Consider the following 27,888-nt stretch of genomic DNA (forward strand, 5'->3'; position numbering starts at 1 on the left):
GTGAATAAATTATTTTTCCCCTCCCCCCTCCTAGTTATTTACTCAGTTACGCTACTGAGTATATCGTTAGTGGATTATATTTTTTCCATTTTTGCGTTTATAATTAATATTTCCAAAGTAAAGCGTGGTCGTGACGATTGTTCAATATTTCAGTGGCGTCCAACTTTTTAACGAACCTATTGCGTAGATGTTGCGTACAGTGTTTGAGTAGGTATGTCTAAACATTATTATATTCAACGGCTCGAGACTCGTCTTTGTAAACCGAGAGTTTAGGATTAGTTTTTTCACGTCAGTCACATTTTTAAAATGTGATCGAACCTAGGCCACTGTTCATTATAATAATTTCGTTGTCCACAATATTGTGGTGTGACACGCGATAAAATATTATAGTTAGGTCACTAACTAGGGTACTCGTATAATTATTATAATATACATATAATATACATACATTATATGTATTATATTATGGTAGTCGTGTGGAATTAATGGGTTTAATATTTTATTTCAATTTCTCTATGGACTATTACAGTTTATGACGTTGGTAAAATTAATTTAGACTTTGCATGTGTACAAAGTATTTTCGCTGGTTGTTCGTAATTATATATTATAGGTACGCATTACGTAATATTTCGGTTGACTCACCGAGTACGAACGTACGATTTTACTTTGTTTCGCGACTTTGCGAGTAAATTGATTTGGTCTTTCGTCTATATCTATATGAACAACAGGTATAACTGTTTAAGGTACAACGTGTAAGTACGATTCGTACGAAGATTTCAAATTATTTAGAAACCGTCCCTAATCGAATGTAGTGGTTTAACATTGAACGCGGAGAATGGCGATTGTATCGTTGCATTCTACATTTTTTAACCGCTTATTAAAATAATACGTCATATAATATTAAATTAAGTTTCGATAATACTATCAGTGAAATTTGAACAAATAATGAATTCAGAGAAAAATATAATATGAAAACTTATGCTTATGAATGAAAAAAAAACGAAAATGTTGGCATGTATTCTGGTTACCTACCTTCAGGTAAACATTAAAAAAAGACAATGATTCATTTTTTATTTATCTATTATCTAGATACTTAAATAAAATATAAAATATATAAACATTTTTTTTTATTTTCATAAATATAATAGATTATAAATGTATATGTTTGAATGTTTGATCCACTCAAATACTTGAAACAATAAAAATTTTAAAAAAATAAGAATAAAATAAAATATAATTAATAAAAATGGCTAAAAATTCCTACGTAAAAATGATACATTTTGTAAAAAAACATTTTATTATCGATTCTTTTGTTTTCTAAACATATATTTTTTAGCCTTTGTTCATATTTGTTTTTTTTTTTTTAAACTATACCAGTTTGGATATTTAACAATTTAATAATTGCTTTTGAATTTGATTTAAATAGTTGAGTTGATCAAAAATATATATCTTTAATTTATTATACGCATATTTATGAAAATATTAGAAAATAGGAAAAAATACAGTGTGATTCATTAAGCGTAATCTAAGGCCACTTTCTTTTGAGTCTTCTACGTGCCTGAAAGTGAGATGTAGGATAGTTGTTTGATTAATGGTTTACCGTGAGTTTTATTAAGTATGAAATTTAAAGTAATATAATTTTGCTAATTGATTAAGTGTAGGAATTTTTAGGTCTTTTTAAAGATTATTGTTTGTGAAATACCAAGGAGGAGACATTGCTAGTCGTAAGCAAATGGATTGAAACGCTTGAAGCGTTTTAGTATTGGATGGCTAATGTATATTGAAAACATTTTATTTTTTAGATAATTTGACATTTTAGACAGAAATAATGAAATTCTCAGTGACAAAAGAATTACTTTATAATATTACGTGCGTCGTCATAGAAATAATAATATTTAAATAATTTTTGTGGTCGCCAAGATGTTTTATATTTATGTTGTATGTACATGACGTGTTCGCCATCAGCTTATATAGTGTGTAATTTATTATAAAAATACAGTCATGGTGCAATGACCTCATCGCCACAAGTACACACTTCAAGGGAACGAGTCGTGTTATTATTAATTATTATGCACCAAAGTACGTTCGCTTGGGGGACGTCGTCCCCAAACCCGGAGACATAACACCCCCCCCCCCCCGGGCTTGGTTGTACTACTTGTACAGGGCATAATATAAATATTATAATAATAAATTTGTTTTAATGACGACTCGACGTTTTGTAATAATGTGGACACGTGGTCGACAGCAATAGACATTCTTGAATCTGGCGCATCCAAATGGCTCAGCGATATTGATAAAGATTTAAAAATCATGGCAATCGTGAACCGAACCGCGTGTGAGGTTTATTTTTATAGTGCGTAAGATTGCGTGCGGCTTTCGTCATCCGTGATTATACCTAATATACACGGGTTTTACTTTATTCACTCTATTATATTATTTTAATATTATCTCGGTGAAATTGTATTGTACGCGAATATGCACGCGATTCAACCCTATAATTATTTTAGTTTTGGCACTGGTATTGGCACGCAATTAGGATTAAATCCTTGAATTTTCTATTGGAGGGGGGGCATTGCATTAAAAACACGTAGCCAATAGACCGGTCGTCCCGACTCACGATCCAATGTGAATGATCCGTACAAATATGCAATATACAGTTACGAGTTGTGATTTACCATGCATCCATGCAGTGTCATAATTATTAGTAGGGGGGAGGGATTTGGGTGTCACATTGACAACGTCGTATATTAATTGATATTATAATAATTTATAAAATCAATATTGTAGGTAATTAATATTTGAGTGAATATTTAAATATTCAAAAATTATTTTAATTTGATGTCATATCTATGTGAATACATTTATACGTCACTACCTATATCAGTATAATATACCAATATACACCCCACCGCACATTCCCCAATATTATACATTGTCAATGTTTAGATTATACTATTATTCACAATTTGTTGTTAAACAACATTTATTATTAAATATGCAAATACTTATGCTCTTAAAAATTCAAAAATTAATTAATTATCTTAATAAAATTACAAAATATATTAGGTATGTTAATAAAAAATACAATTTAAATTTTCAGTATACTGTTTAATTAAATAAACAAAAAATTAATAGAATATGGAAAATGTAATACTTATTAATTTTGGATCGAGTACCAATATGAAGTTACAAAATGTGATTTAATATTTTCAAATTAGAAATTTCTGCAATTGTCACGAAGCATAGATTTATATTTCAGGCAGCACAGTCACCTTGCCTCGTCGATGATCATAACGGGAAATACAATTTTAAAAAATAAAAACATTTGATGAATCAGAGCTAAAGATAAAAAAAATCATCAACTATTTATAAAAAATGCAAATTTTTTGTTTGCATTATATTTATTTATATAGAAATATATGCAATTGATAGTCATTTTTACTGAAGTATGCAAAATATGCAAAAAAAATAATCTTATCAGAATCTACCCATTACAAAACGTCAACATTTCGAATCAAAATAATTATAGGTGAATTGTAAAAGATATACATTTGTATTCAAATCCTTATATCACAATCATACCTACCAATTATTATTAGAGAAAAAATGTCAACAAATCATATAGTATTTTATAATATTAAAGATCATTAATTGTAACCCCCACACCCGCCATAAAACAATTCTGGATACGCCACTGACGAGAGGTAAATGCAAATAGCCAATATGCCAATATTATAATTTACAACATAAGCGAGTATATGACGACAATCATAAAATTGAATAACGAATTAAAAAAAATATAATTCATTAGTCATCACTCATTAGTCATATTAGTCATTACTTATAAATTATAATTTTAATATTATCGAATATTGAGTTTCGCCGCTTCGGTCTTCGAGTGTGGTTAAAGTCGAAATAGGCGAAAGCGTGAATATAGTGAACACAATATTATAAGAGTACAACAAAAACGTATTATTGTATTACATATATTACAACTATTAGACGTCGATTAGAGTTGCAAGCGCAAACACGACACTCGCTTATACCGTACACGTATAAACATGTCGATACTTGATAGCCTAAGTCCGAGGTCACTAGCGATAACTGAATAAGGCATGAGCTATAATAAGCATACTACTAACTATAGTATTAGGTATGTTGTTAACTAAACAAAAGAAATATGCAAATTAATTATTATTTTGTCACGTGAACCAATCAAATAATATACCTACCGGCGTCAGTAACTGTTGTGTCTTGCTGTCTTAGTGCGATCATACGTCTTTTGACTTAAAAGTTTAAACTGTATAAATAAATAAACTATACCTACCCAATAATTCGGTATGACGTATTGACGTGTAACATATTATGTTTATATGTTTGTATCAAAGCGGATTGGTATTATTTTGTTGTACGGAAAATGTTTAAAATGCCAAACATGACAATTTAAAATTCACAAATGGTATATTACATAATGCAGTTCGCTTTGTTCTTGAACTACAAAACATAATATTCTCTCATGCGGACTATATATTAATTCCCCATATTAATATCTGATTATATAAATAAAAAATAATCTTTGATAATATTCCTAAGTTCTGACTACGGTACTGTCTGATATTCTGTTAAGTCTAACCTGAACAAAGTATTAGCCCGGGGCTATACACGGCTTAAGCCCCAGTGTTTTCCGTCGAATTAAAATTGCATTGGTTTATATCGGAGCACATATACACGACGCAGCGGTGGCGCCAGACGTGGGCCGCGGCCCACCCTAAGATCTTCTCGAACCCCAGCGGCCAGCTGGCCCACCCTGTATGATTTCAAAGTATAATTTTTTGATTGCAGAATTCATTCAACCATGTATTTGCACTTTCATTAATTTTTTATATTAAATGTTATAACTTATAAGGCATTGTAATATTGTAATTTTGAAAATATATGTTATATTTTCTCAAGAAGTGTTACAAATTGGTGAATATATTATGGCTTTACTCAGTAACATAGGTACCAAAGCGGAAGAGGGTTATTGAAGTTTTAAAAATTAGCTGGTATTATACTCGATAGTGACCTTTATTTTTTATTAACCTGTAATTATATGTTGTTACCACCCGATAGGTAAGGCGAATTTTGTTACGCCACTGGCCCTTCTTTTAAATCAGTGGCCCTAGCTTGGCCCACCCAGACAAAAAAAATCTGGTGCCGCCCCTGACACGACGGACGCACGGACGTAATACGCTGCGTTTTTATCCGGGGCGAAAAACGCGGCGTATCGAATCGCAAAAAAAAAGTCCCGATAAAAATTAATGAAAATATATCAAAATTAAAGAATAAATACGTTGAAATTGTATTGAAAAATACATTTAAGTTACATAAAATAAATCTTATAATATAATAAAAAATGTTAATTACTTACTTAAATTACATATTAAAATGATAAAATATAATACAATTTAATTTAATACAAGTCTAAAATAATAAAATGTAATACATTATACAATAGTCAATAATGAATACAATTATAGTACCTATATAATTATAATAATAATGCTATAAAAAAGCAGGGGCGGCTCCAGGGGGGGCCTAGGGGGCCTAGGGGCCGCCCCCCAACGCCCGTATTTATAAAAATATATATTGTTAAAATAAATGCATATTGAATTATTATAATATTGTCATATGGAATATATGGGCCATAGAGGTATGACGGTGTATACGATGTACCTGCTGGGTAAATGGAATAAAAATAGACGACTTGAATTTGTGTTATAAAAATGTTTGTTTTCTTTTTGTTATAAGATTTTGTGAAATTATAACTTGGCCCCCCTAACCAAGGCTCTGGAGCCGCCCCTGTAAAAATGTAATACTATAATTAGCCATTAGGTACAGCTCTTTCTTCATGTTATGACTTACATATAACCTATTATTATACCAAAAAACGTTTGTTTTTATGTAATATTCCTAATCAAAGTTCAAATTATAAGTATCTATCGTAATTTCATATATATTTATTAGTCTACTATAGTACTATATTTTAAAAACCATCCAGATTGAATTCCTATTATAACAAACTAAATTTTTTTAAAACTACCTTTCAATTTATGATGAATAATTTGTAATATGAAACTTTTTATATTTATCTATACAATTTGAAATATACCATATTATTATCATTAGTAATGATTCATTACACTAAAACTAAATACTAAATTACTAAGTAATAGCAAAAGCCAAAAATATAATCTTCATTAAGGAACTTGAAAATTAAATATACAGTAACTATATAAGCTTCTTTCTATTTTCTATATTGTATGATTTTTTGTGTAACTTTAATGTATTTTTCAATACAATTTTAACATATCTATACTTCAAATTTGATATTTTTTCAATCATTTTTTTCGGGACTTTTTTCCGATTACCCGGCGTATTACATCCGACGTGTAGATGCTGCTTGATCTGATATAATCCAATGCATTTTCAATTGGACGGAAAAATCTGCGGAATACGCCGTGTATATAGCCACGGTCTAATGATTCAGAATTCTTCAAAAAATAGCTAGGTATAGTTTATTAATTGGGACCGGTCCAACGTGTGATCTACCGATAAATGGCTATCTACGATAAAGTGTTGTAGGTAGAACGTGTGATCTACCGATAACAGATACCTATATTTTACACTTCAGTGCCTACTATAGATACGATATGGATTTTACGACTTAATCTATATAATTTATTATCAATAAGATATGGATTTTGTGACCGTATTGTATTTTTAAAATGTAACTCAAACATTCTGCAGTTACCATTTAGCATTTGTTCGTGACTCGTGTCATTTCGTTTGTTGGTGAATTTTTTCCATTTTTTTTTCACGAGTGTCTATAATATTTTTTAATTTAGTTAATTTAGTTTTGTACCGATTTAAAATGAATTCTACTACAACTATGGGATATTTATACTGATATATAATTGTTGATGATTTTAAATACGTTGAATATTTAAAAGTAAAAACCTTTTAAGTAACAATTGTTTGGTTTGCTCAAAAAAGAATATTGATGGCACCGAATGTGGTGGACAATTACGTGAAACAACAAGGTCCAGTAAAAAAAGAAATTCGGACGGTACTTTTAAAAAAATTGTTACTATGAGGTGTACGAAAAAAGGATGCCAAACATATCAGTCAATTCGCGCAGGAAATCCATTTTTTACTTATACAGACCTCAATGGTAAATGTCATAGTAATTTAGCTCTAACAGAAATAATAGAACTCGTCTGGTATTGGGTATAGGTACATATGATACCAGTACATAATGCAGTTTTATGGACAGGTAGAAGTAAATCCACTGTAATTGACTGGTACAATCTGTGTCGTGATGTCGTTGTTGATCAGTTTTCAAAAAGACCAAAAATGGGAGGTCCTGGTTACATTGTACAGATAGATGAATCCCTCTTTCAGGGGAAACGAAAATATAATCGCGGTCGCTTACAACGTGGTGATTACGACCCACGACCACATGAAGATAGCGACGAAACTTCAAATGATGAAAATGAAACTCCGGTTCGGTTAGGTGGCGAGCATATAGTTCTCTGAAGGACCATGGATTTATTCATCAAACTGTAAATCATTCTGAAAATTTTGTGGATCCAAATACTGGAGCTCATACTCAAACAATAGAGTCATTGTGGAAGTTAGTCAAGTCCAAGTACAATATAAAAGTCAATGGTGCATCTCCACTATTAGACCGCCAACTTAAAGAAGAATGGTGGCGGTCATGCCACCCGATACAAACACAAATATTTGATGATTTTTTATCAGATTTAAAAATACTTTTGCAGTATGATTATAAGAAGCAATCAGTAGCATTAGACCAGCCATTTATTGGTAGATCACACATTAGACCAGCCGTTTATCGGTAGATCACACATTGGACTGGTCCCAATTAATTTTTTTTTTTGACCTGAGCAAACAAAATATTATAATGATCGTCATGATTCGTTGATTTCATATATAATTAACCACTTAATTATTAGCAGAAATAAATAAAAAAAAATAATTATTGGCCAGACATTAATAATACTCTATAACCTATGTATAACTTATTTAACGTATTCAATTTGATGAGAATAGTATGCTTAGAGAATAGAGATATTTTTTGGTTTTGGGAATCTTTAAAAAATTATTCAAATTTGTAAGATAGAGTATTCGCGATCTCTTTTTTATAAACATTTATAAAGCTATAAAGGTATTGGCTGATATTTATTGTGTTCTTAATAAATATATAACAATAAGTAACAACTAATATTATATACCATTTTTATACCTACTAAATTATAATATTTTTATTTTTATCGTAATCTATGAAATTTACTTTTAATTTGAAAGTTTTTAGGTTATCATTTAGTCCAGTGTTCATAATTGTTATCACTTATCAATATTATTTGAATTTTTTTTTTTTATCAAAAAACGGTTTAAGTTTTTGATACTGGTTTAAAATAGTAATTTATTAGCAAATACTAATTTTAAATCCTGTGGTGGTAGTACTCCAATCATAGAAAAAAGATGAAGACTCCAGTCCTGTGTATCGTGTCCTCGTGTCTGGCCCAGACTATTTCTTATTGTTATTAATTGTATGGATCTTTAGTTTTTAAAGAAAAATAATAGTTATATTATTATCGTTTTATTGTACAAGAGTACATGATTAATTTTAAAGCGATTTATTATGGAATGTAATGTACGTGAAATAAGCAATGCCGTCATGATAGAATCACTGGATGCTATAATTCAACAAGAAAGTAGGAAACTCGAAATGGATAAAAACACTGGGTTGCTAGCTAAGAAATCAATAGTCATTAAGGTAACTTTTAGACTTCCATGTGTGAAAAAATGCATTTAAAATGAAAATATTGCACATATTTGCGCTTAACAATAAATATGTCGTATTTTTAATGTAAAATTACTAAATTTTATATTGGTGCAAATTGAACATGTATAATTACCTAATATGTGTTAGCCATATGTTTATTATTAATTATTATGTTCTAATTAATAACTTATTATAAGCTATTGTTAAAGATGAATTTTAATAATACGTAATGTAACTCTTTTTAAAAGGAACAAAAACAATCGATGAAAGAAAATGAAAATATAATCGAACAAAATTTACCTCTCTTTAAAGCTTTAAAAAACCATTCGTCTAAACAGAATCAGTCGTGTAACAGAGTGAATGAAATCGAAAGGTTGGCGAACTTATTTACACAATCGCCTAGTTTCTTTACAAAGGATAACAGTAACCATTGTATTGATGTCAAACATAATCAAGTATTATTAGAGGACATAATGCCTATAAAAGCACACAATGTAAGTTCTTATGACTATCATTAATATTAAAATATACTGTTATAAATGATTTTTAGGTCTTGCAAAAATAGGGGACTTTTATATAATTTTGGTAATGTAACGCATTTAACTGTAAGATGTTGAATTAGATACATTCTATGTGATTAAAATAAAGGTGATTATTTATTGATTTCAGGAAGTCAATAAGTATAAAGCTAAGCCAATAAATAGGGAAAACACAAAAGATTTAATTTCCCCAGGTATCAAGGTAATTATAATTGTGATTATTATTATTTATTAACTTATAAATAAATTACATATTGCAAGAAACTAATCTATGTTGTTATGTTTAAAATTATTTTATTAATGTACAATGTTTTAAGGTGAGAAGAAATGTACGATTTGGAGAATATTCACCGCTTAATCCAGCCAATCAAGTGGATTCACAACCTTTCTTAGGAATTGGAGAATATGATGATAAGAAAAAAAAACTGTTAGAGTTACAAAGGAAGGAATATGTAGAATATTTATCAAAGGTAATAAACATGTTAAACTCTATTCTATAATAGCTTTTGTACATAATATTCAATTTTGGATTACATTATTTTAGGTAAAACAAGATAAGAATACTTCAGATTTACCAAAACTAGCTGGTTATTCATGTGAAGAAGCATTTAAAACTGCCATGGTATGTAATTTTTGTTTAATATAATCTCAGAAAATTTTAGACGTACAAATGTTAATTATTAGTTATTACTTATTATACGAGATTTTTATTTTTATGATTTTAAATAAAAATGTAAATGGATATTTTATTAAGATTAAAGGACATCACAACACTAAAAACAAGTTTGCTTAGATTTAAAGTATTTCATTATCTAAGAAATATGGTGTGAGTCTCACACTTAAACAATAATTATTCAGTGAGATACAGGCCTTCGAAAATATGCGTGTGACGTCATAGAGCCAAAGTCAGAACGGCAGCGTATATTTTATGTGTAAAAGTGTCTAGATTAACTCATCAATTTCAATCGTTAGAGATAATTTAAAAAAAAAAAATGTATGTAACCTTAGTAAGTATTTTTTGTGTTTATGACACTGGTGTGATTATAGTTTTGATATACTTTCTAGATTTTTTATAGTAGATAAAACTATTATAATAAATTTTATAAAAATTGGTTTATACTGCTGTACAATGCGAATCGCAAACTTAATAATTTTACTTAGTTATAAGTCTTTATAACTTATAATATGTATAAAATAACAAGATATATTAAATTTTAAATCACACTATTGTTTTAAGTACATAAATATAATGAAAAAAAAAAATCTGAAATAATATTGTTATACCTAATATAAGTGATAAAAACCATTGTGTAAATCAAACTACTATTTAACATATAAAACATGGGCTGATCACTCATCAGCTCTATGATGTCGCTCGGATATTCATCAACTTTCATTATCTCGTTGAAAAATCATTTTATTAATTTCGGATTTTTACCAAACATTTTTTCATTATTTGAACTACAATAATTAACCAATAAACTTAAAATGAAAAAAAAAAATGTAATGTTGTGATGTCCTTTAAGCGCCGTATTCATAGTCGATGCTTAAGAATAAGTATTGCTTAAGCTATATTTGATAATAATAAAAAAAAAAAATTGAGATAATAACTAAAATCAATAATTAAGGTAGTTTTCAATCAACCTTAATTGAAGTAATACTTTTTATTTTCTTAAGCCAAAGTCTTGTTTATGAATCTCATTTGAGTCATTTGAGCTTGACCAATATTTATTCTGAAGCATCAACTATGAATGGCCTTTAGTTTTACTAAAAGTAGCTTAACATAATATAACATATTGTAATTTATATTATTATACAATAATTACATTTATATTTGATTTGTAAAATGTACTATGTAAAATATACCTTATTCAAGTTAAGATACTTAATGGGTGACTTGTGTGCAAAGGCACATCTTCACTACCCTGCAGGAATAGTGTGTAGAGAATATGCTAAATTTAATGTGGGTGACTGTCAATAGATGTGTATTTCCTTACCACTACATAGTGGTCGGATTATTTGAAATCCAATTTTTGGTGGACATTATTTTATTTACGATGTAATACAATATTTATTGTGTTCTCAATGTTGTTTGTTTAATTAAAATTATTATAAAGTTTTAAATATGGTGAAAATGTACTAAAATTAAATTTATTAATTTTCACTGATTTAATCATTGCAATTATTAATGTATTATTTTCTAATAGTTTTTTTTCTAATTATAATACTAAATTATTTTATTCATAATCATCGTTTTAGTCAGTATCACTGCAAAAGTCACTATTTTCTGACCACCTCAACTATTATTGGTGCCCTAAATCCTAATATCTTCATTAACAGTAATAACCGTTAAACCACCAATATTTTTAGGGACATGATGTCAAATGACCGATATGCTAATCATAGACGCAACTCGAAGCAGATTAAAATTATGTCATTGAAAAGCTAAGAAGTTGTTGATTAATACTCATTTATCCTTATATGATAATTTTTTTATCTCTTCTTATATAATGTCTTTCAAAATGTAAAGCCAGCAAAGCCACTAATAAAAGTTTTTAATAATGATCCAAGTTAAATACAGTATGCGTAATGAGAAATTGTTAAGAAGTAACGTTAAAAAGAAATTCCGTTACATATGTTTTCATTAGAAAAATATTTATGAATTTAAATTAAGGTGATTCGATACCGTGATTTTTTGTTTTTATCTAACCTACGCACAACATAGTATTTTAGACGTGTTTTTTGCCAAACATTCCAATTGATTTATTGGAGCGATAAGAAATCTGAAAACAGATTTAAATCAGTCGTCAAGTCTACTTGAAATTGACTTTCCTACATTTTTGATATTATTCCCCAAATTCCTAAAAATGTCATATTGAAAAAAGAGTATTTAAACATTTTTGTATTTCAATTTTCGGAGAAATTAAAATCAAAAAATCAAAAATGTGGGAAAGTTGATTTCAAGTAGACTTGACGACAAATTCAAATCTGTTTTTAGAATTCTTATCGCTTCATTAGATCAATTGGTATATTTGGCAAAAACCAGTTCAAAATCCTATGTCGCATGTGTGTTAGACAAAAACAGAAAATCACGGTATCGAATCCAGTTAAACATCCATTTGAATGTTAATTTTAAAATAATAATTACACTTTTATAACATTTTACACTCTGAACATGGTCAACGAAGAAATTAATTGATATTCTTAATCAACCGTTAATATGGTACATTTTGTCTCTAACCATTTTACATTTATCATTATAATAATCCAGAGGCTAATAAATGTTATTCTAAATTATATTTTACTGATATAATATCAAGTGCAAAATATCTTATTTTTTTTCAATTATGTTCACATAAATTTTTTTTTTCTAACTACTGTGCACCGCCTACCAAAAACTTGACCCATTCGAATATGTATCTTAACTTATAACTTGAATAGAATTTAGAAATAAATAAAAATTGTAAAATAATTGTAATACTGTTACAAAATTGAAATATTTTATTGAAAACTAAGTATTATTGATTGAAGAAACTGAAATCGAATTATTAAATTTATAAGTTATTTTTATCACTGATTCATTAGAAAATCAACTAACATATTATTTATTTTTACTTTGTACTATTCATGCATTGTTTTTTTTTTTATTTTTTAGGAAAATAATAACAGTTCTGACCAAGTAGAAAGCAAAGAAGGTGAGTTAAATTGAATAATTTGACTTGTTTTAATACTTTTTAAAAAATTACTTTTTAATAACTCAAGGTATTAAAAATTAATTTTAGATTTTGAGTGGAACGATGAATGTATTGATTTTACAATGATGTGTGTTTTTTTATTTTTTTATTTTTGTGTCTGTCATCACCTTTTAGGACAGTAAAAGTGCTTGGATTTTCTTCAACAGTACCTTTTCTGATAGGAAAGTGAATCTAGTTGGTACTTTGGGGGGTCAAAAGTAACATTTTCCCAATAGTTTTCAAAAGCGCCGTGAAAAACAAAAGAAAAATTAAGGAAAAACGGGAATTTTTACGCAAAATCTGTTTTCGAGAAAATTGATTTTGGTTTTTGGTGTAACTTTAAAATGAATGACTGTATATACATGACATTTTCACTGGTTGTTTATAATGCCATTTTCTATACATGATAAATTTTTCAAACTATTTTGATTTGTTTTAAGTTGTTTACGGACAATTTCAGTTTCCAATTTAATTAGTTTTTTTTTCTAAAAAATTAATACAGGGCTCCTGATACATTGTTACAATAGCAGTTGAAAAATATTACAAAAACATAGGCACAATTTTTTTTATAAGCATTTGAAGTTGAAATCTTGACAAAATTTAGACGAAATTACATATTAAAAAACCTAGAATAACTATTTTAGTTATTTTGTTGTGATTGTATAATATTATTTGTGAGTACTTGAAACTTCTAAAGTATACTATTATATATCTATGGTAGTACCACGGTTTGTTGTTGATGTATCACGCGTTACCTAATGGATATTGTGATATGATTAATTTGAAAATTATTAATAATACTATAGATAAGTATATCTATAATATGTATGTCTAATATCTAGACTGACAAACCGTCTCCGCTCAGAATCGTTTTTCTTATACAGTGATATTATATCATTGAATTCAAATTTAATATTATCCATTATACAGTGACCCACTTGTAACCTACTGTACAGCAGAGCGACATCCACTTACTCACCTTTTTTTTAAAATTTAGTTTTCAATCAGAAAGCGATGATACAACAATCGACCTTTATAGATGGAGCTGAATCATGTGCATGTAAGTTACTTGCATTTGTCAACATTCAAAATTTACTAACTTTGCTTATTTTCATAATTTTGTGTTTAATAACATTTATAGCTGATGAAGAAAGGAAAAAGGAAACTAATAGATTAAAACAAGAACTTTATAGATTGGATTTAAGTAAACAGATAGAAGAGAAAAGAAGGTTGGAACTAGAACAAAAACGTAAAGATCAATTGGAAGATGAAGCCATTGAAAGAATGGCAAGGGAACAGGAAGAAAAAATGAAGATGGAGTTTGAGAAAGAAAATGAGAAACGAACTTTGGCACAGCTCCAGGTATGGAATATCTTTATAAGTAATTAGTTTTCTTGAGACTTATGTTTCATTTGGTATTCATTTTAAAATAATAATTATCATTAATGTACAATTAGAAACAACTTCAACAAGAAAAGTTAAAAAATGAAATAATTCAAAAGCAAAAAGACTTGGAATCAAAATCATGGAACATGCCATCCGAAACTGTCTCCCGACAATTATCAAAACACGTACCAAGTCGCCATGAATCGTTTGAAGACAATGATACAGAAGAGTTTCACTGTCCCCCTCAGAGTACTTTTGACAATGTACCTTTACCAACTACACGTGTTCGAGCTCCTAGAAAAGTGTTTAAATACTTAGTTATTCCCAATTTAGGTTTAAAAGATTTATCTAACAATTTTGGTTTTAGATGGTTTATGATGAAGATGACACATCTGTAAACAGAAAAACTTTGAGAGACGTTTCATGCAACACAGATGCATTTAAAAATCCATGTGTGAACCAGAACATTTCCCCTCCAGTAATGAGTCAAAAAATGGAAAGAGCTCATGTGACTTTTGCAAGTGATCCTCCTATGAATAGAACAGAGTATAATCCTGCAGCTCTACTACCAGTAACAAAATCTGTGATCATAGATTCACCACTTACACTTGCATTGGCTGGATTACGTGACAGTGAAGAAGATGATAGAACTTGTGAAGCTATTGAGCCTACTGAAGCAGCATATAGAAATCAGGTACAAAAACTTCAATTACATTATAATTTCTTGTTAATTTAATTTCAAATTTTAAAGCTAATTTATTAGTTATTGAATAATGATTAAAATTTAGGCCTACTTGGAAATATTATACTTATTACAGGAATAGGAATTTATTTGAAATTGTGACACAAAATGAAATCATTATTAATTATACTCCATAAACTTGTGAGTAGAGGGTAAATTTTTTTGCAATTATATTTTATTTTTTCACTTTATATACTTATGGTTTTTTATCAATAACTTATACAAATTGTGATGGTTTCAAGCTAATGTTATTTTATCATTGATTTTATTTTGCATATTATTTCTGCTTATACCTTATTTGATGATTATTGGTTATTGCATATTTTTTTCTAAATTTGATATTTATTGCATATTGCAGTGTAATTAAATTGTATACTGTTTTCTAAACTTAATAAAGATGTAAAATAATATTTCGTTTAACAGAAACTTCTAATTATAAATGTATTTGGTTACTTATACATTTATAATAGTATTTATAATCAATGCTAAATGCTATATCGTATATAAATACCTATCATTTTTATCGTTCTTTACAGGATGATTTTCTTGTTCAAAACCTTTAACAATTTTACTAAAAAATTATTTGTTTGGTCTTTTTGTAATTAGGTTATTAAATTAATTTAATTTTGTTTAAAGGTAATTAATAAATAAAATTAGGTATAAGTTTTAACATTATAAAGTTAACAATTTAATTTTGTACTATTTTTATTTTTTGTTATAACCTATTTTTAAAAAATGTTTGCTTATTTGTAAATATTTTTTACAATTTTTACTGTATATTATACTTGTTAGTGCTTTACTTATGAGTTATGATATTGTAAAAAAAATTTAATGAGTATCATTATATGTACAGGTTGATTCTCAATGGTATTATCACCGTAAATACTAAATAATGTAAGTTATTAAATAAATAGGTATGTGTTGTAATTATCCAACATTTTTAAAATTAGAGTTTTATATTCTCATCAAATTTTAACCATAGTAAATTATTTTGTGTTACACCTCAGTTTTTTATAATATTAATTGACTGGTTTAAGAGGCTGTCAGCGCACTATTTGTTTTCTCTCTGGCTCACACGCAACATAGACAAAATGCATTTACGCAAAATCATTTTTTCTATGTGTTAAAGTCATCTTAGAGTAAAGTCACCCATGACAAAAAAGATAGAGAACAATACTTTTGAGGGAATGACATATCGATTTGTCTAAATACTGTCTCAAATTAATTTAAACATCATTTAAATTTACAACATTTTTTTATTTATTTTGAAAGTCAAATACAAAGTCAAATAATAATAAAATATAAAATCGATATGTCATTCCCTCAAACACATTATTCTGTCTTTTTTGTAATAGGTGACTTTACTCTAAGATTACTTAAACGCATAGAAAAAATGATTTTGCTTAAATGCGTTTTGTCTATGTTACGCATGGGCCAGTGAGAGAAAACGAATAGTGCGCTGACATCCTCTTAAGTATTTTTCAATTCAACTACATATTCAACTACATCCAGGGTATCTCAACTTTTATCGAAAAAGAAAGCAAAAGAATATTAATTTTAAAACTAACATGTTACAGTACATAAAAAAAAAAATTGTAACTATAGTAATTAGTTATTTAATTGAACAATGAAATAACCAACATAAGTGTTCACAGAATGTAATTTAAAATTAAAGTTAATACTAACAAGTAACTAAGTAGTCGCGAATTTGTAGTATATTCAAGGTCATGTCATATTGATCTGTTATTTATTACGCAAATAGAATTACAAAATATTACTTAAACATAGGGTCTACTCTGCCAGTTAATTTACCTATTAAAATAATATTGTATTATGATATTGTCATTAGTTTGTGACATCTTGTCAGCACAAGAAAATCCATCCCAATAGTAAATTAAATTTTATATAATTATTAAAACACAAAAACAGATAAGCTAATTAAAATAAATTTATTTAATATATCTTATACATATTACATCAGTAGGTATAGTTATATTTCAATAATCAAAAAATATTTTTAAGTCATAATATCAATTACATTATTTCATTTTATAAAACCTTAATATTCTTCAACTACATTTTACTTTTATATTTTTTAGGTCTCAAGAGATGCAAAATATGGAAATAATCACGAGTTGCCGACTGATAAACACTTATTATCAAACTTAGGAAATATAAGGAAACAACTAGATATAGAACATCAAAAGTTAAAACAACAAGTTCGAAGATCCCAATAAATTGAATTTCGACTGTACAGAATAGTTACACAAACTTTGTATTTTATATTAAAAAGAAAGATATATAATTTTTCATTCATCAAAATATATTAACATAATTACATGATACATACTTTTTCTATTTTCTTAAATATTTACTTTTGTTATATAAACTTGAATACTTAATACATATAATTAAAAATGTAACAGTTTAAACGAAAACTTGGTCACAAAAGAAAAGAAAAAAAATTTAATCAAAAATTAGAAACAATATAACATAATATTATCTTAGTTATGTTAGAGTAGTTATGGGCAGTGTTTTACAGTTTATATTTAACTAAATTAATGATTAACTACAATATTAAAAATTGGGTAGAAACTATTACATTTAATTTCAGATAGCAGTTTTAAATTGGCAAATAGCTAAAATGAAGGAAAATCCAATCTATCAGTCTTAAATTGTATAATTTGCTCTATGGTAAGCATCATGTATACAATCTGGACATTATATAATATCAAATTCAATTGGTAGTCCAATTATTCATTTATATATGTCATGTGTTATTTGCACCATCGTCATCGTCTGTAGTTAAATCAATACCTGCAGAAATATATATTTTAGATTAATACTAAATAAAACAATAATATCTTTATTATATTCAAACATAATATCGTCCCCGTTCATGCAAAGTACACTAAGTCCAAAAATCGACTTAGAAATTTGTATTTTAACAATTATAAGAGCTATGAATTTCAGTGTCATATTATTTACAACTACTCATTAACAGCTACCCCTTAAGGGAAACTCAATTAAAGAAAGAAAGAAAAAAATTTGGTTACATATGGTATACATTTAAAGTTTGAAAAAATTTCAAAAGCTGATTCATGTTTTTGGACTTTGTGTGTTTTGCATGAACGGGGATGATATGTAATCAATAATATAAATTTTATATAAACGAGAATTTATTAACAGAGAAAAATTAAAAAAAGGTTAACGAACACCAAGCATTTAGCTTTTTTACAGCAGATACTATTTTAGTGTATTGTTGTATAATAACCGTATAGGTTATGTCGGTTGGTAGATTTTTTTAACAAAAATATTCATCCTACATCTATACCCTTTGTAAAAAGATTTTGAGAAGGTAAGAAATTGGGCACGTAAGCTTTATATGAAAATTGAATAAAAATTACACCTAAAAAGTATTTACAAATATTACTAAAAATAATTTACCGGTAAATTTCACATCTCTAGTTCTTATCAGACCAAACAAAAATGTATCGTTTACAGAGGTTACTCTTTATGAGACAAGATATTAGAAATGTAAAAATGAGATGATACTCGGACAATTTTGCCATAAATATTTTATTATTTAATTACTTACTATCTGATATGACATAAGTCAAAGATTTCGACTGGCTTGCAGAAATAGGAAATCTACGGTGAAAGCGACTTCTTGTAGAACCTGTACTCATTGATGTGTAGCTAGCTATTACTGGCAAACGAATTTGAGGCGTTTGAATAACTTGAGGCTGTGGTGGATTAATATAAGTTATACACTATAAAAAAAAATTTAACATTTGTATTACGAAAATATTATATTAATTTGGTAGTTAACAGAATAATTAAACAAGACTGGTAATTTAAGCAATATTCAATACTTAAATTCAGTTATGTTGGCAAAGATGAAAATAAGAAAAACATATATTATAACCAAGAGGTTAATAGATAGTCATAATTAATAAAACATACACATTCTTTATAATAAATAAAATTATAAGTTGTTCATATTTTTAGAATGAATTATGTATTATATTCTTCAAGTCTTGTGTAAAATTAGCTGTGATGGTTATTAGAACAGACTATACTTTATAATAAACAGTGGTGGATTTACAGGGGAGGGGGTCCAAGGGTTTGGACCCTCTCTAGGCACTGATACATATATAATTAATTTTATAAAAATAAAAAAATACATTTGAAATACATATTATTTTTTACGACCTCCCACCCAGAAAATTGTCTAAAATCTGCTACTAATAATAGACATTGTTGTACCTGTAAAGGTTACTACATGTTCAGAATAAATTATTGTATAAAGGTAAAATAGTAAAATCACAAGTGAATATTTCAATAACATGCACATGAAAACATTGTATTACCTGTATACTGCTATCATTACTGTCATCTGAAGAAATACTTATTGTATCATCTGGTGGTGGCCGATTTAGAGCTAATCTGTTTGGTCTTGGTTCAAACAAAACTGAAATGCCACTACAATTCCCCTCAATAGGTAATTCTAATCGTCTTTTCTTGGACTTATCTGAAATTCATTATTATTCAATGTTTTAAAAAAAACGATGTAAATTAAAACTATGCAAAATAATGGATATCAGTGGAGAGTGAACTAATGTGTTCTTTGTGTTAGTTACATAGTAAAATTGATTTTTTGTTTTAAAATGAGCCAGTTTTGTATACCTATTTAACAGTTAAATAGATAATGGTTTGTATTAACAAATGTAATGTGTTTAATAAAATTGTCTTAAAGACTACACTAATGGAAAACCATAGTTTTATATTCTCATCAAATTTTAACCATAGTAAATTATTTTGTGTTATACCTCAGTTTTTTTATAATATTAATTGACTGGTTTTAGAGGCTGTCAGCACACTATTTGTTTCCACACACAACATAGACAAAACGCATCTGCAAAGAATCATTTTTTCTATGTTTTTAAGTAATATTTAAGTAAAAAACCCATTACAAAAAAGATAGAGAATAATATTTTTAGGGAATGACATATCGATTTCTTTAAATATTGTTTCAAAACAATTTAAACATCATTTAAATTTATATCATTTTTTGTTTATTTTGAAAGTCGAATACTAAGTCAAATAACAATAAAATATAAAATCGATATGTCATTCCCTCTAAAATATTATCCTCCATCTTTTTTGTAATGGATTTTACTCTAAGACTTTAAAACAGAAAAAAAGATTCTGCGCAAATTTAATGCGTTTTGTCTATGTTGCGTGGGTCAGAGAGTGAAAACAAATAGTGCGCTGACATCCTCTTACTTAAACATTATTTATACATATATTCTAACCATAGGGTCATCCAACACCACGTGCCACAAGAAAGGTTAATACTAAGAATATTGTGAGAATTAACTCGCATCTTAACCACAAATGAACATAATAGAAGTCATAGTGAGAGGGGCAAGGAGCCACATAAATAGTACATTTTCCAATAACTGCAGAAGGTAATTGTATAAAATTAAATGCTTATAATGAAGAGTTATTTAAAATTGTACACAAAATACATTTATCTATTGGGCACGGTGGTAGAAATCGTATGGAATACAAAATAAATAAAAAATTTAAAAATATAACTAGGGAGACAATAACGTCATATTTAAATTTTTGTGGTCCACGTAACATATATATTATTAAGTCTCTGGGAGGGGGGGATCCATCAAAACCTCATCACCCCTAATTAAGCCGTTGTATGAGAAAAATACTGTTGTTTGTATTGATGTTAAGATAGCTTGTGTTGTAGTTTGAATTATAAAATGAGATAGCCCCTGTTGATTTACATTATCTCTAATATTTTGGTGTACTAATAATGTATTTATTGTTTTTTTGCAGTTTGAATCACAAAAAAATTACTTCATTTAACTAAAAATGTTAAAATACCCATAAAATGTACCATAAATTACACCGAAACTAATTTTTTTGTTATCCTGTAAAGTAATAAAACTTAGGTAGGTAGTAGTATAGTGGCAACAGTATACAGCAGTTATAATAAAAAAACAAAATTAAAAATCTGATCCAGTGATGGAGGATATAAGGCTAAAGGGCATATATAACTCAAAAAGTCGTAGTTGGGGATGAGGGTTTCCAAACACCATACACATTTTATAAAAATATATTATTTTACATTTAACATTTTAATCAACTTTAAATAACTAAAATACTAAATAAATTTGTAATTTGTGATGCTATGGTACTACTTATTGGCTATTGTCTCAAAATACAAATTTCCAAACTCAATTCTGTATTGCAACTATGCTTAACAGTTAAATTGTCTTATATTATTTTAAGGCAATTATGTCATCAAAATGATAAAATAATATAAATAGGTCTTCCCAACAAAACTTAACTAACCTAATAAAATCACCTACAAACAATAATTTTAAATCCATATTAAATTTGGGGAGTTTTGGACTTCTATTCAGGGATTTGTTATACATGTGTAATACTGTAATCTCAGTTATTGAGAGGGTTTTATAAATTATAGCATATTATAACAAATAAATACAATAATAATAAACATACCTGCAACAACCGCGCAAGCTGTACAAAGCCAGCGTTGATCACATTTGATAGAACTACACAATCTATGGGTTCCATTTGAGCCACATGTATGGCAGAGTATAATCTCCCAGGAACCACTGAATGAAAAATAAAAAATGTATTAATGCCACTTTAATTATTGTTTGTTCATATTTATTGTAATTGTTCAAGTACCAATTTTCTTTTTTTAAAGTTTATCAATATCAGAATAAAAATTCTATAAAAGTCCAAATACCAAAAATTAACTAATTACAAAATGTTTTCAGAAATTATCTTGATAAGAGTTAATTTATAAAAGAATAAAAAAATTAACAATTACAAGGATAGGCATACAACTTATTATGCAATTGTTATTTTCAATATTGTGTATTTCTAGTATTAACACAATATAAAACTAAGGATCAACCGTTTGACATACTGACGTCGTTTGTATGCTCTTTTCTTATTAACACCACATTGAATTATACTTTGTTGTTCAAAATTAATTTCAGTACTGGCGGCCAATTTTGCGCATGGGCATGGCTTTGCCACATGACACAACTCTATGCGCCACTGCAGTGGGGACGGCGTCAAAAACTGGTCACCGTCCAATACTGATCTCATTTTGAACAGAGTATAGAAAACTTAATTCAAAAAAAGTATTTCCAAATAAAGTGAATTTAATGCAGTAGTCAAGAGTGGTTAAACACAAATGTTCAAGAAATAAATAACTGATTTGAAATATTTTTATATGCCATAAAATAATATCTATGAGGTCTTTTAAGAACTATTGGCTATAGGTAAGTTATAACACAAAATCTGGCTATGATTCATTGCCTATTTTATTTTGAAATTTCCAGAATGGAACATGCAATGGTATAATTAGTTTACATTCTATTTCATTTATCTCTCTCATATGGCACTTATCTGCTTTATAAAACACCAGAATTGTTTATTCTAATTTTTAAATCTAGTAATAAAATATCGACAATTTAATATAGACTAATCTCAAAACTTATCTTAACTTAAGTCTTAAAATTAGCTTTAATATTACTGATAAGTTTAACATTTACTCAGGTGTACTCCAGGCAGGCCCGCTATTTTTCTTCATTATAGTTTTCATAATTTCTTAATGATATAAATTTTGTTTTTAACCATAATCGGTGTTATTTATTTACAGATGATTTAAAATTATACCCATTCATTTGAGATCTCGATGACTGTTTAAGTCTACAGCTAGATTTAGATAATCTGATTAGTGATTAGTGGTGTTGGCCAATTTTCTTTTGCTAAATATTGATAAATTATATTTAGTGTTTTTAATTTACGTGTCTCATAGCAAATGCATATTATTTTTATAAAATTGATAAATCAAAAAATATTAAAAATATAAAAATGTGTTAATAATCTAGGAATTATTCTTTCAAATAATCTATCCTTCTCCAAGCATATTACTATAACTTAAAACAGCATTCTGAATGATTGGATATATATTTAGAAATGTCCGAGAATTCACTTATAGTTTCACTTTATTATGGATTAAAATATATATATATTTTTTAAGGTCTTTATAATAATTTTGTCTGATACTTTTAAGAACACACAATTTATATTATAATCCTGTTATTTTTTTAATAATTATAATATGCTTTTTTACATGAATATTGGTGAATTGTATACCAAGGATCACAACAGTATAAATGTGGAATATTATAATTTTATTGATGTACAATTACAGATTCTTAGTTTAAACAGTCATAGATGAGGTGTAATAATTACTTTAATAAGTTAGCTATACTCTGTGCCAGGAGAGAACAGTACCGTGACCTGACTAAAACTTGTTCGAATCCGTGGGATTCCCCACTCACCAACACGGTTCATTAATGTTCGGAAACACAAGACACTATACATTATATACATTATACAACATATACCATCGTGGCACTAAGTGGGGGACATTGTACCTCAGAACGGTAGCTGCCATCAGTCTGCATGCACAAATGGGTAATGTTCTCTCCTGACCCAGAGTAATGAGTAGGGCTGTGAATTTGCAGGAAAGTGAATTTTTTATTGGTGATTGTGAAACATAGCTTTGTAACTACATAATTTGAATTATGTAACCATGAATCCATTTATGAAACTTTTATTTTGCATTTTTAGGTTATATTTTACTTTTTATAGTTAGTTTCTCGGTATTTCAATCAAATTCCGTCAATTGACATGTTTGAAAAACATTTTTTTAGATTTTTTTTGTCCAATGCAATAGTAAAGACTAAAGATGATTAAGGTATCCGCAAATAAATATATTTAAGTTTGTTTTATTATTTTAACAAGATAAATACATACATTTTTTTTTTTAAATGTTTCAGGTGAAAAGCATTGAACGAAATTCAAATTCAATCAGGCTTAAAACCGCTTATGAAAAATTCGGTTACCGGAAATTTTTTTCTTTAGTGGTTACCGGTTTTAGTCGTTTTTAGAATTAGTGGTATTTGATTACCGGTTACAAAAATGTGTTTATCAGTTTGGAAGTGGTTTTAATTCTTCAAGATTACTGGTAACCATTTTGGAAAGTTTTTTCCATTTATGTTTTCTTCTTAAAATTTTAGTTTTACTTTAATTTACACAAAGCAAATATCTAGTTTATTACATTATTCAGGACAAGCTAAATTAAATAATAAATACAGATATGGCTATATTTTATAATTTGAGGCTATGGATAAATTTAAATTAGTAAATTGCCCATAAACATTATCGAAAAATAGTTAGTGGAAAAGTGTTAATCAAAGTCAATAACAATAAAATAATAATCATTCATTATATTCTATAATATGCCCATGAACCGATGAATTGTACTTAGTATCTAATATCTATAATTGGTGCTTATTACTTATTATCGTGGCTATAGATAGTACCTATACCATCTTTAAACTTAATTATTATTTTGTAAATAAAATGATTAATTAAAAAAACAGAATACAAATCCAAAAAAAAATATATATATATAATATATAAAATTATAATAAAACGTTAATTGTTTTGATATTTCCGGTTTTGTGGAACTGACCAGTTTATAAAAAAAAGGTTAACGCTACACGTTTTCCCTTGATTGAACTTGGTGGTTACCGGTAACTGTTAATCACTTCTCAAAATTTAAACTTACAAACCAGGAAGCAGTTACCAGACCCAAAATTAGTCATGGTAACTAACTGGTTTCAAGCCCTGAATTCTATCAATTTTTTTTTTAAAGTAAATAAACACATTTTTATTTATGTAAAATGTAATGTACTTATGTATAATATTCTATAATATCAATATAAATATGAAAAATTAAAAACAATTTTAAGTGAATTATATACTATAATTTTTGACATTTTATACTGTATTTGTTTGCATTTTAAGTGCATGTTTTATTGATGCATTTTTTAAGGTTTATTCGTGCATTCAATTCACAGCCCTGGTAATGAGTATATACCAATTAAACACTCAACCAGCACTTTAAATTCCAATTTAATAACAACGGAATTTAAATAATAATGAAATAATGATAAAATTAACTTTGATGGTTAGAAATGTAGAACATAAGATATATATTAGTTATTAATATTTACATAACATAATATGATTAATTTAATACAACATAAGTTGAAAAAAGTTATAATGAAATTGTCATGAATTCGAATTTACATTAAATAATGAAAGCATTTAAGATACCGATTGAATGTGTATTTACAACAATTCTCTTAAAGTGCAAGCTTTGATATTTCTAATCTACTGTACTATACTCTGTCCAACGAGAGAACATGCCGGTTCAGCACATCCACTAGCGTTACTGTGCTATCAAAACCACTTCTCCTTTGGCAAGGTGTTGCGTGGGAAAACTAGTTTAGGTTGGCACACGTCATGATCTCTCGTGGGACAAAGTATAATAAATTATGTATCAGGGTGCTAAATCAAATTTATTAATATCATTAAAAACAAATTACTTACGCCTCTTGTTGATGTGTTCGCCTATTTTGATGAGGACATAAGCATGTTTGAGCATTGCATGAACTATGTCTTTCTAAGAGTTCTGCAAAAGCGTTGGGTACAGTTTCCCAAGATGCGTCCCTGTGATTTAATTTTTTCAGGTAACTGTGTATAGTATAAAAATGATGTAAGCGTATCAGTGTACGCATATTCATATTATACATAATTACATAATTAATTAACTTCTACACTTCTACATGTACTATATTAAACTTATTATTTTGAAATTTTATTAAAATTTTTCATCATTTTTTTTCGTTCAATGAGCTAATATAAAAATGTATTTTACTTATACGAAAAAGAATGTTTTGTTGTAAACAATTTTGCATTTGAAAAGCGATAAGATAACTTAGAATAGCTTTTATATTTTATTTAAAGAGTTTTGTACATACATATCAATCATGAAATATTATATAGGTATCATCACAGTTGTACTAGTTTTGCGCAGTAGATACGCATCTTCTTCACCTCCGGCCTATATCGTAGTTCTCCACTTCTCATCGATTGATTTTGTTCTATGTTCTATATATATATATATGTGTATATGATTGACAGCCAATAAGAAATAGAGAACTACAATATAGACAAAGTAAAGTGGGGAGGATGCGTATCAAAATGCTGTGATGATACCTATATAATTTGTCAAGATATCAATGTTCAACAATTAGGATGAATAAAACTCAATTACCGTGATGGTATATATATACCAAGGGTGAGCATCCTGCTCTTGAAAGTATCAACATTATTGCATAATGGGCATTTAAAAAAGTAGCCTGCACTCAATGCCAGATCTTGAATACATCCTCGGTGAAACCAAGCATTACGTTTGCAACACGGTGCCCAAATAGATGTTGGTAAAGGAGACGCTATAACATCATCTTTGCAAATAGCACATTGTACAGAAGCAGAAGTTTGTAACTCAATTAAATCTATAGCTTGGGTAATACGATGCTGTTTACAAAACGATCTAAAAATATTTGTATAAATGACTATGATAGGTATACAAAATAAGTTTACAAATAAAAAATTAACCACACGTACTTAAATGATTGAAAATATTGATGCATAGATCCATTTTTGATTCCACAAGGAAGATGAAACACTTTTCGACATTTTACTCCACAACATGATATAGTTGCGCCCTTTTTCTTGCAATAAAAACAAGTCTAAAATCACAATTACGATGTAACTACACAACACGTTGCTTAATATAGAACGTACATACTTCTTTAGATCCTCTGGTTAGTTCGGCTTTTATATCTTTTAATAAAAATCCCCAAATCCCCTCCTTGTCTGTACCATTTTGATTGGCCCTTGACGATAATAACTGAAAACAAGTATAATGTAATTATATTCTAATAATAATAGGTATATTATTATTTTAGAAAATCTATTTACAATACAAAAATAATGACAAATAACATCATTGAGTTGATATAGGAGGCCATACAATTTTTCGCTTATTTCTTTCTGTCCACAAAACATGCATGCTTTATTATGACTGGTGCTCAACTCTACCAACACATTTTTAGGTATGGGCTGACGAGCTGTTGGCCTACGTGCCACTCCATTACCTGTAAAAATTATAATAATTTATTAACTTGCAGTTTAAAAAATAAATAACAGTTGTATTATAGATATGTGAATCAAGATTTATAAGTATTTAATCCTGTTGCATATCATCAATTTAGAACAATAATTTTTACTCAGCGGGTACTTAAAAACTGTATCGGAAAATGTAAAATGTACAGAGTTCAAGACTTGAACATTAAAAATGTTTAAGTACCAAAAATAAAAACCCGGCAAAGCGGAAGCTGGTTACTTACTTCTCCTAGTAGTCGGCGCCATGACAGGATGATAAATATTTGAGCAGTCCTTCTGGTTCTTTGTTCGTCACCACGTCCGGCGACCCGATTGCTCTGACAACGACGACAAAGAATAAGAAAACGATCTGTCGGCAGCTGATTTCGATTTCCAACTTCTGTACTAGACTCCGCCGCCGCCAAACGGTTAACGGACGATGCGACGCCGTAACGGTAAGTCGTTGGTAATGGATGACGT

General features: G+C 28.0%; 2 protein-coding genes across 6 annotated transcripts; one reads left to right on the top strand and one right to left on the bottom strand.

Moving 5' to 3' along the window:
• Positions 1-191: 191 nt before the first annotated feature.
• LOC100167488 (mitogen-activated protein kinase kinase kinase kinase 4) lies at positions 192-17,597 on the top strand. 3 transcript variants are annotated; one of them, XM_008190640.3, is made up of 12 exons: positions 8,417-8,842; positions 9,100-9,345; positions 9,521-9,592; positions 9,708-9,860; positions 9,935-10,012; positions 13,046-13,085; positions 14,122-14,184; positions 14,266-14,486; positions 14,582-14,812; positions 14,878-15,204; positions 16,106-16,146; positions 17,352-17,597. In XM_008190640.3, exons 1-11 carry the CDS (start codon positions 8,708-8,710, stop codon positions 16,139-16,141), a joined length of 1,602 nt encoding a protein of 533 aa, XP_008188862.1. In that variant the 5' UTR covers positions 8,417-8,707; the 3' UTR covers positions 16,142-16,146; positions 17,352-17,597. The 3 variants fall into 3 exon arrangements, with proteins under 3 accessions (XP_008188863.1, XP_008188862.1, XP_001950312.3); XM_008190641.3 differs by lacking the exons at positions 8,417-8,842; positions 16,106-16,146 and adding an exon at positions 192-211; XM_001950277.5 differs by lacking the exon at positions 16,106-16,146 and having other exon boundaries at positions 8,425-8,842.
• Positions 17,519-27,888, bottom strand: LOC100161975 (PHD finger protein 7). Of its 3 annotated transcripts, none has more exons than XM_001945041.5 (10): positions 27,654-27,888; positions 27,226-27,401; positions 27,053-27,154; positions 26,869-26,993; positions 26,516-26,794; positions 25,789-25,908; positions 21,802-21,917; positions 19,626-19,786; positions 18,851-19,025; positions 17,519-18,069 (listed from the first exon to the last, which is right to left on the bottom strand). In XM_001945041.5, the coding sequence occupies exons 1-10, from the start codon at positions 27,673-27,675 to the stop codon at positions 18,023-18,025; spliced, it is 1,323 nt and encodes a 440-aa protein (XP_001945076.2). In that variant the 5' UTR covers positions 27,676-27,888; the 3' UTR covers positions 17,519-18,022. The 3 variants fall into 3 exon arrangements, with proteins under 3 accessions (XP_001945076.2, XP_008188861.1, XP_029347654.1); XM_008190639.3 differs by having other exon boundaries at positions 25,789-25,932; XM_029491794.1 differs by lacking the exon at positions 25,789-25,908.

This window comes from Acyrthosiphon pisum, chromosome A3 (assembly GCF_005508785.2).
Source record: "Acyrthosiphon pisum isolate AL4f chromosome A3, pea_aphid_22Mar2018_4r6ur, whole genome shotgun sequence".
NCBI lineage: Eukaryota > Metazoa > Arthropoda > Insecta > Hemiptera > Aphididae > Acyrthosiphon > Acyrthosiphon pisum.